This window comes from Salvelinus fontinalis, chromosome 2, assembly GCF_029448725.1.
Source record: "Salvelinus fontinalis isolate EN_2023a chromosome 2, ASM2944872v1, whole genome shotgun sequence".
NCBI lineage: Eukaryota > Metazoa > Chordata > Actinopteri > Salmoniformes > Salmonidae > Salvelinus > Salvelinus fontinalis.
The window spans coordinates 7,933,659-7,943,665 of record NC_074666.1 but is presented as its reverse complement, the minus strand read 5'-3'; the positions used below and the strand labels follow the sequence as shown (position 1 = coordinate 7,943,665).

At 43.0% G+C, this 10,007-nt stretch overlaps 1 protein-coding gene across 2 annotated transcripts; it reads left to right on the top strand.

Moving 5' to 3' along the window:
- Nucleotides 1-1,227: 1,227 nt before the first annotated feature.
- Nucleotides 1,228-6,191, top strand: paqr3b (progestin and adipoQ receptor family member IIIb). 2 transcript variants are annotated; one of them, XM_055862329.1, is made up of 7 exons: nucleotides 1,228-1,568; nucleotides 1,917-2,148; nucleotides 2,368-2,530; nucleotides 2,764-2,919; nucleotides 3,176-3,373; nucleotides 3,500-3,590; nucleotides 4,287-6,191. In XM_055862329.1, exons 2-7 carry the CDS (start codon nucleotides 1,958-1,960, stop codon nucleotides 4,430-4,432), a joined length of 945 nt encoding a protein of 314 aa, XP_055718304.1. In that variant the 5' UTR covers nucleotides 1,228-1,568; nucleotides 1,917-1,957; the 3' UTR covers nucleotides 4,433-6,191. The 2 variants fall into 2 exon arrangements, with proteins under 2 accessions (XP_055718304.1, XP_055718312.1); XM_055862337.1 differs by lacking the exons at nucleotides 1,228-1,568; nucleotides 1,917-2,148 and having other exon boundaries at nucleotides 2,370-2,477.
- The last annotated feature ends 3,816 nt before the right edge of the window (nucleotides 6,192-10,007 follow it).

Genomic DNA, 10,007 nt, shown 5'->3' with positions numbered 1-10,007 from the left:
GGCTACCCAGACTATTTGCATTGCCCCCCCCCCCCCTCCCTCTCCTACTATTTTACGCTGCTGCTATTCTGTTTATTATCTATGCATAGTCACTTTAACTCTACCTACATGTACATATTACCTCAATTATCTCGACTAACCAGTGCCCCCGCACATTGACTCTGTACTGGTACCCCCTGTATATACCCTCACTACTGTTATTTTACTGCTGCTCATTAATTATTTGTTTCTTTTATTTCTTATTTTTTTACTTAACAGGTATTTTTCTTCAAACTGCATTGTTGGTTAAGGGCTTGTAAGTAAGCATTTCACTCTAAGGTCTACACCTGTTGTATTCGGCGCATGTGACAAATACAATTTGATTTGATTTGTTTTGATGTGTCTGTTACTTGAACTCTGAAACATTTACTAGGGCAGCAATCTGAGGTGCAGTTAATTGACGATTTCTGAGGCTGGTAACTCTAATGAACTTCTCCTCTGCAGCAGAGGTAACTCTGGGTCTTCCTTTCCTGTGGAGGTCCTCATGAGAGCCAGTTTCATCATTGTGCTTGATGGTTTTTGCGACTGCACTTGAAGAAACTTTCAAAGTTCTTTTCATTTTCCGTATTGACTGACCTTCATGTCTTAAAGTAATGATGGACTGTTATTTCTCTTTGCTTATTTGAGCTGTTCTTGCCATAATATGTACTTGCTCTTTTACCAAATAGGGCCATCTTATGTATGGCAACCCTACCTTGTCACAACACAACTGATTGTCTCTAACACATTAAGAAGGAAAGAAATTCCACAAATTAACTTTTAACAAGGCACACTTGTTACTACCTCATGAAGCTGGTTGAGAGAATGCCAAGTGTGCAAAGCTGTCATTATTTACCTAGGCAAGTCAGTTAAGAACAAATTCTTATTTTTAATGACGCCTAGGAACAGTGGGTTAACTGCCTTGTTCAGGGGTAGGAGGACAGATTTTTTTTTACCAGGTCAGCTCAGGGATTCGACCTTGCAACCTTTTGGTTACTAGTCCAAGGCAAAGGGTGGCAACTTTGAAGAATCTCAAATGTTTAACACTTTTTTGGTTACTACCTGATTCCATATGTGTTATTTCATAGTTTTGATTTATTAACTATTATTCTACGATGTAGAAAATAGTAAAATAAAGAAAAATCCTTGAATGAGTAGGTGTGTCCAAACTTTTGACTGGTACTGTAGGTCATTTCCATCATGTCCAGATGATCATATCCAGATGGGCAATAAAAATATATTTCATTTCTGGGCACATACTTCTTCAACTGCGGTTCATGAAATCGTATTTTATTCAAGCAGTTTATAAAGTACAGAGGGGGGTCCATGGGCACGTCTGTCGCAGGGCTATTGTGTAACTTCAGAACGCCGATTTTTGGTTTCGTTTATGGACTAGCTAGCATGAGCTGCTGGGCTAGCCAGCTGCTTAGCATAGTGTAGTGTGTCATTGATTTAGCTATAGTCTATGAATTAAAAGCTTGCTAGATCACAAAGTAAAGTGTACTGTAGCTAAATGACACCACGTAGACATCGATAGCATGCAACAAAAGGTAATTTTATCTCTGCGTGCCAGCATGAAAGCTATAGCTAGTTCGCTAGCTAGCATGCCCGGCTAAATTTTCAGTTGAACTTCATGTTATGAGAGGAATGCATATATTTCGATCAATCGCTTAGCTCTGATTTATTCCTAGAAACTAACTTAGCTATTGCCAAAGGCATGTTGACTCTCTGATTTTATTAGTCATATCTTCAGATCCTCTCTTAAGTCTGCTATCAGCAGAATAGTACCTTGTTGTTGAACTACAAAAGCGCTCCATCTATGTCAATGTTAGATTGCAATGAAACCGTAGTGCCATGCTATAACATTACCCTGTTGTGTGCCCCTTTCATCGTTCCAGCCTTAAAACGGTGCCAGAACTCTGAAATCTGATGGTCCAAAATGCCTCAAAAACTCAAGTTACACAAGAGTAGTCACTACATTGAGCTGGGGAGTTACCAGTACTGGCCAGTTCTGGTGCCTCGGGGAATACGCCTGTACACATTTGAACAGATCCCGTTGTTCTTGAAAGAAAACCCTTACATTACAGATGGATACAGAGCACACTTGACATCAAAACTATGTTTAAAAAGGTATGTGAAATCAACAGAATAAGCCTAGTTGTTGTAGCTTCAGTTTTAGTAATATATAGATAGTTGTTGTGTAGCCTGGTCCCGGATCTGTACTGTCTTGCCAACTCATATGGTCCTCGTCACACCAAACAAAATGACAGCAGTTGGCAAAACAGCACAAACAGATCTGGAACCAGGCTAGTTGTTGAGTGCGTTGTGTATTGTTTTCCACCCCTCTAGCATCTTTGTGCTGTCCAATGAAACAGTCAACATATGGACTCATCTGTTGGGCTTCCTCCTGTTCTTCCTACTGGGGGTGAATGACATGTCTACAGTCCTGCCGGCTTCAGGTGCCAACAGAGAAGACTATGTCATCTACTTCATAGGACTTTTCTGCTTTCAGGTGTGTGTGTGTGTGTGTGTGTGTGTGTGTGTGTGTGTGTGTGTGTGTGTGTGTGTGTGTGTGTGTGTGTGTGTGTGTGTGTTATGGGTGTATGTAACAGAGGTCACAGCGATCTGTCTTATGTCCATGAAAATCTTTAGCTACTTTGCTTTTGTGCCTACACACCTGTAATGTTATATTCTGCAGCTCTGCATTTAGTACTGTTGTAGGATTGTTACCTGTTGTTTTTCTAGGTGTGTATGCTGTGTTCAGTGGGGTATCACCTCTTTTCCTGCCACCGCTCAGAGAAGACGTGTCACCGCTGGTTGGCGCTGGACTATGCTGGAATCTCTGTGGGAATCCTGGGCTGTTACATTCCAGGGGTCTTCTATGCCTTCTACTGCAACATTGTATGTTGGACAATATAATAGACATTTCAGCCCATTGCTTTTATTTCACCCATAGTGGTATATATAAAAAAATATTTCACCCATAAAATATATAAATATAGTCTTGTGAAACCAGACTGCTCTGTCTGGTTTAACAAGGCTGATAAAGATAACATGTTAAACTCACTGTGAAGATATACCTACATAAACTAGCTCTGAAATGTAATCTCTTCTCCTGCCCTTTATTCTTGTTTTCCAACTCCCCCCTCCCCCCCAGTTCTGGAGACAGGTGTACTTGGTGATTGTTCTAGCGTTGATATTGGCCATATTCTCGGCTCAGATCCACCCTCACTACCTCTCTACGGAGTGGCAACACCTGCGGACCGCCATCTTCTGCTCTGTGGCTGGCTACGGGGTCATCCCCGCTGTCCACTGGGTCTGGCTCAATGGAGGCTTTAGCTCCGCTGTCGTCCAGGTGAAACTGCAGAATTGTTATACAATTATTACAAAGATGAAATGCATACAAAGATTTATAAATACAAATATTACAATGCCAGAAAATATTCTGCACAGGAGTGAAGTATTTCTTACTGTATTGCAGTTGTTCCTCCCTCGTGTGATTGTGATGTATTTGATAGCTGGAGCTGCGTTCCTCTTCTACATCTCTAAAATCCCAGAACGCTGCTTCCCAGGTGAGCCGTCATGCTTGACACATCTATTCCACAATATTACAAATTACCTTGTGTAGCAAATAACCATTTGTGTGATTAAGATGAGTAATTGTACACCTTGCCTTCCCAGGTGAGCCTTCATGACTTCATGCTTTTGACCCATTTATAAGACATGTATAACATAATACTCTTTCCATTTGTTACTGTACACTGAGTGTACAAGATATTAGGAACACCTGCTCTTTCCATGACAGAGTGACCAGGTGAAAGCTATGATCCCTTGAATGGGGTATGGTAGTAGCTGCCAGGTGCACCGGTTTGAGTGTATCAAGAACTGCAAAGTGGCTGGGGTTTTCACACTCAACAGTTTCCCGTGTGTATCAAGAACTGTCCACCACCCAAAGGACATCCAGCCAACTTGACACAACTGCGGGAAACATTGAAGTCAACATTGGCCAGCATCACTGTGAAACGCTTTCAACACCTTGTAGAATCCATGCCCCGAAAAATGTAGGCTGTTCTGAATGCAGAAGGGGGTGAAACGCAATATTAGGGTGTTCCTAATGTTTTGTACACTCTATATTTCAGTCACCTTTTTTTTGCCAACTTTTGATTGGCCAAATAGCCTCTGTCTTCCATTTCCTTATTCCAATCTTTGAACACTTAAAATTTGTAGTGACCTTTTGATGACCGTGTGATGCCCGTTGACCTCCACAGGTCAGCTGAACTATCTGGGAGCCAGCCACCAGGTGTGGCATGTCCTGGTAGTGTTTATGTTCTACTGGTGGCACCAGACTGCTGTGTATATAATGAACTTCAGACACAACCAGCCATGCCCTCCTCTCTACACCAATAGTGGCTAGCTGGAGCCACACAGACTAGCATCCAGCCACCAAGCAACCACAGCCTGTACTGTAGCCACTCAATGCAATCAAACCAGACTACAGACCGCCATATAAGCTTATTCTACAGATGCCCAGTCAAGACCCATATCCAAGAACACCCATGATAGTACTGTTAAACCTTACAGGTGTCTGTAGAAAGCTTGAAACCATCTCTGGTTTTAAGGTTTGCTATTGGTGTTATGCAATCATGTCTGCTTTCTGCTGAGACTTCTGTAATGCCAGGTTATAAGAGATGGAAAGACATGTCAGTCATAGCCTGGTCGCAGGTCTGGGAAGCAAGATGGCACAAACAGATCTGGGACCAGACAGGGTAAGTCACTAGACACACTGTACACAATACATATACCGCTACAGCTGAACATTTTCTGTGATTCTCCAATTATCTTTTCATATTCAAGATTTTTTTTACCTGATTTGTATCTATTAATTTGCATGTAAGCTACTGTTTGAATGTTACATGCTGTGAAATACTTCTCTGCTGTCTTGAGCACATGGGACCTTACAAAGGGTTATGTGCAATCTACCTGCCTGCTATACTATGGAAATGGAACAAAAACAAAAAAGTTATTTTTGTTTGAGTAGTTTTATCTGTATTAATCAATACTTGAATTGTTTGTGTGTTGTATTATTGCCTCTGGCACAAACTTCATTGGGTTCTATGGTGGGGTTGAGTAGTTATCTTACTGTATTTCATTAATGGTGGGATTGAGTAGTTATCTTACTGTATTTCATTAATGGTGGGGTTGAGTAGTTATCTTACTGTATTTCATTAATGGTGGGATTGAGTAGTTATCTTACTGTATTTCATTAATGGTGGGATTGAGTAGTTATCTTACTTTATTTCATTAATGGTGGGATTGAGTAGTTATCTTACTGTATTTCATTAATGGTGGGGTTGAGTAGTTATCTTACTGTATTTCATTAATGGTGGGGCTGAGTAGTTATCTTACTGTATTTCATTAATGGTGGGGTTACTTTTAGTATTTGTGGTCAACTGACCGCCTTCCTCTCACAATCCACTTAAATCTAAGGGCTGATTCAAGAACTGTTTAGAGAAATGTAACCAACTAAACATAAACCCAATGAAATAGATTGGGAGTAAATTCCCCTCGCCTTCATTTGTTAGTGTCCCTTTTGTCACTCACTGGTGTGTGAACAACTGCATAAGAACAAAAGTCCTAATGGCCAGTATTATCGATTGTATGTTATACACCACAATAGTGTAGTACACTTGAATTCAGGTTACGTCAAATTACTACCCGGTCTCTCTCCATGCATATACTGTACATCTCCTGCCATTTTTATCCAGTTCCCGGTCATTTAATTAAAGGAAATGTATCCAGCACTGCAATGACATTTTGGTCACAGGTTTTTAGATTGTCTCCAGCTGACATACTTAGCCTCTAGTCAGATAAGGATGCTCAGAACATATCACAGCCTGTAATGACTGGAAACGCAGCAGACTGTTTGTTTGCCTTGTAAATTCACTTTTGTTTTTAAGTATGACTTTCATTATTTTACTGTGTAATTACTGTATTATTTTACCTGTCTGTCTTGTTTGTTACGTTGTTCAACATTTGTTTTTAATTTATTTTGGCATGGTTGATGGACCTTTACTTTTGAATGCACTGACTAAAGGGGCACATTATTTGAATCTATCTGTAATATGACATGTTTCTCTTTGCTTACATCAATAAATAAAGAATGCCTCAAGCAATATCATTGTTGAACTTATGTAATGACAATATCATATAATTTGCAATGACATTTACTTGTAGCTACAGTTTTCAGAAAGTGCCCTCATCCTCAAAGTTGACTATATCCTCGTCTTCTCCATGCAATCAAACGTCTTCCAGAGCATAGGCTAATTTTGGCATATGAGGATTATATTTTCTCTAAACCCATTCTACAATATAACCTCCCAGCGTAAATTGAGGGATTATAATCTACAGCCATTGTTCTTTTCTTGCAGCTACTAATTAGAATTTTGTAAGAGTTTGAGTTGTCAGATACTCCCAACCTAGATTACAAATCTCCAGATTACAGCCTTGCCTGAGATGACAATGAGATTTTTTAATTTGATTTATTTAACCAGGCGAGTCAGTTAAGAACAAATTTTAATTTACAATGACGGCCTACCCCGGATGACGCTGGGCTAATTGTGCGCCACCCTATCGGACTCCCAATCAGGGCCGGATGTGATGCAGCCTGGATGACAGAGATCATGACAGAGATCTTCAATCAAATTTATTTATAAAGCCCTTCTTGCATCAGCTGATGTCACAAAGTGCTGTACAGAAACCCAGCCTATAACCCCAAACAGCAAGCAATGCAGGTGTAGAAGCACGGTGGATAGGAAAAACTCCCTAGAAAGGCCAGAACCTAGGATGTAACCTAGAGAGGAACCAGGCTATGAGGGGTGGCCAGTCCTCTTCTGGCTGTGCCGGGTGGAGATTATAACAGAACATGGACAAGATGTTCAAATGTTCATAGATGACCAGCAGGGTCAAATAATAATAATCATGGTGGCAACAGGTCAGCACCTCAGGAGTAAATGTCAGTTAGCTTTTCATAGCCGATCATTCAGAGTATCTCTACCACTCCTGCTGTCTCTAGAGAGTTGAAAACAGCAGGTCTGGGACAGGTAGCACATCCGGTGAACAGGTCAGGGTTCCATAGCCGCAGGCAGAACAGTTGAAACTGGAGCAGCAGCACGACCAGGTGGACTGAGGACAGCAAGGAGTCATCAGGCCAGGTAGTCTTGAGGCATGGTCCTAGGACTCAGGTCCCGAGAGAGAAAGAAAGAAAGAAAGAAAGAAAGAAAGAAAGAAAGAGAGAGAATTAGAGAGAGCATACCTAAATTCACACAGGACACTGGATAAGACAGGAGAAATAGTCCAGATATAAAAATGGAGCTCTATAGGAGAAAGCCCTGCCTCCAGCTGTTTGCTTAAAAATTCTAGGGACAGTAAGGAGATCTGCATCTTGTGACCGTAACGTACGTGTAGGTATGTACGGCAGGACCAAATCGGAAAGATAAGTAGGAGCAAGCCCATGTAATGCTTTGTAGGTTAGCAGTAAAACCTTGAAATCAGCCCTTGCCGTAACAGGAAGCCAGTGTAGAGAGGCTAGCACTGGAGTAATATGATCACATTTTCAAATCATCTCTTTCCATGAGTCAGTTGGCAAAACATGACAGAACAAAGAGAAAGTTAGACGCACAAATATCATATCGTCCAAAAGATGCTAACTTCCCCTGTTATTGTAATGGTGAGAGGTTCTGTCACGTTCGTCGTCCTCCTCATCTGAGGAGGAGTAGTAAGAAGGATCGGAGGACCAATGCGCAGCGTCTTATGAATACATCGTTACTTTTAATTAACGAAGAACACTGAATAAACTTACAAAACAATAAACGGACGAAAACGCAACAGTCCCGTATAGTAACATACACAAAGACACAGAAACAGGAACAATCACCCACAACACAAAACAGGCTACCTAAATATGGTTCCCAATCAGAGACAACGAGAAACACCTGCCTCTGATTGAGAACCATATCAGGCCAAACACATAGAAACACACAAACTAGACATAAAACATAGAATGCCCACACAGATCACACCCTGACCAAACAAAACATAGAAACATACAAAGCAAACTATGGTCAGGGCGTGACAGGTTCGCATGTCTCAGGGGTATGATATTTGTGTGTCTAACTTTCTCACTCATTATTCCCGATTCATTCAGGACTATCCGTAATCATGGTAGTATCTAAATGAATGTAAAAGTGTTTAGAAACATATTCTATTCTTATTTACTTAACCAAAATATAAACACAACATGTAAAGTGTTGGACCCATGTTTCATGAGCTAAAATAAAAGATCCCAGAAATGTTCCATACTCACAAAAAGCTTATTTCTCCCAAATGTTGTGCCCAAATTTGTTTTGTGCGCCTTTAGTCCTTGCCAAGATAATCCATCCACCTGACAGGTGTGGCATATTAAGAAGCTGATTAAACAGCATGATCATTACACAGGTACACCTTGTGCTGGGACAATAAAAGGCCACAAAAATTGTGAAGTTTTGTCACACAACACAATGCCATGTCACGCCCTGACCTTAGAGATCCTTATTTATTCTCTATGTTTGGTTAAGTCAAGGTGTGATTCGGGTGGGAACATCTATGTTTTCTATTTCTTTGTTGTTTTTCCGTGTGTGGTTCCCAATCAGAGGCAGCTGTCTATCGTTGTCTCTGATTGGGGATCATATATAAGTTGTCATTTTCCGTTTGGGTTTTGTGGGGTGTTGTTTTTCTGTTTAGATGGTTTCCCTGACAGAACTGTGCACTTTCGTGTTCTCCTTTTGTTTGAGTGGTTTTGTGAACATTCAATTATGAACACTTTCCACGCTGCGCTTTGGTCTCATTCCGACAACGAACGTTACAGAACACCCCACCAAAGAAGGACCAAGCAGCGTGGACAGGAGGAGAAGAGCTCCTGGGCACGGGAGAGAAGGGTGTTTAGGACATCGTGGACATGGGAGGAGATCATGGCAGGCGACAAAAGCCTGCCATGGAAACAGGCGGAGGCAGATAGAGAGGAGCAGAGAGATCAGGAGTTACGGCAGAGACGGGAGCACGAGAGGCAACCCCCAATTTTGGGGGGGGCACACGGGTTGGCGAGCAGATTTGGTCACGGTTCCAGTGCCATGTTTTACGGTTTTACGCACTGTGCCTTCAGTGCGAAGTCACAGCCCGGTGCGTGCATTACATGCTCTCCGTACCTGCCGTGTAAAGAGGGGTATCCAGCCAGGTAGGGGGGTGCCGGCTCAGCGCTCCTGGTCTCCAGTGCGCCTCCTCTGCCCGGTTTTTCCTGCGCCAGCTCTTCGCACGGTATCCTCAGTTCGCCAGGAGAACCCAGTGCGGCCTGTTCCAGCTTCCCACACGTGCCGGGCTAAAGTGGGCATGCAGCCAAAAGGAGAGGTGCACGTGTTAAGCACCGGATCTCCAGTGCTCCCCCACAACCCGGTTCGACCTGTGCCTGCGCTCGGGAGGTGCCGGGCTAAAGTGGGCATTCAGCCTGGAGGAGTGGTGCCAAGGCTACGCACCAGATCGCCAATACTCCCCCACAGCCGGGTTCATCCTGTGCCTCTAAGGACCAGGCCTCCTGTATGTCTCCCCAGCCTGGTGGGCCCTGTGGCAGCCCCACGCACCAGGCTGTCTATACGTCTCCTCCAATCAGCGAGGGTTCTCCAGTCCGGAGCCTCCAGCGACGTTCTCCAGTCCGGGGCTCGCAACGAGGGTGCCCAGTCAAGAGCTTGTAGCGATGATCTACGGTCTGGAGGTCCCGGCGACAATCCCTGCACCGAAGGCGCCACCGAAGTGGGGGTAGCCTAAAGCGAAGCAGGGTCTGCGTCCCACACCTGAGCTTCCACCGAGAGTAGATGCCCACCCGGACCCTCCCCTATAGATTCAGGTTTGCGGCCGGAGTCCGCACCTTTGGGGTGTGGTACTGTCACGCCCTGACCTTAGAG

What these genes read in the sequence shown, in the direction of transcription:
- paqr3b (XM_055862329.1), top strand. Translation starts at nt 1,958, where the DNA reads ATGCCTCAAAAACTCAAGTTACACAAGAGTAGTCACTACATTGAGCTG. An exon ending in TCAAAACTATGTTTAAAAAG is followed by an intron (nt 2,149 to 2,367) that starts GTATGTGAAATC and finishes CCACCCCTCTAG; the next exon opens with CATCTTTGTGCTGTCCAATG. An exon ending in CCCAGAACGCTGCTTCCCAG is followed by an intron (nt 3,591 to 4,286) that starts GTGAGCCGTCAT and finishes TGACCTCCACAG; the next exon opens with GTCAGCTGAACTATCTGGGA.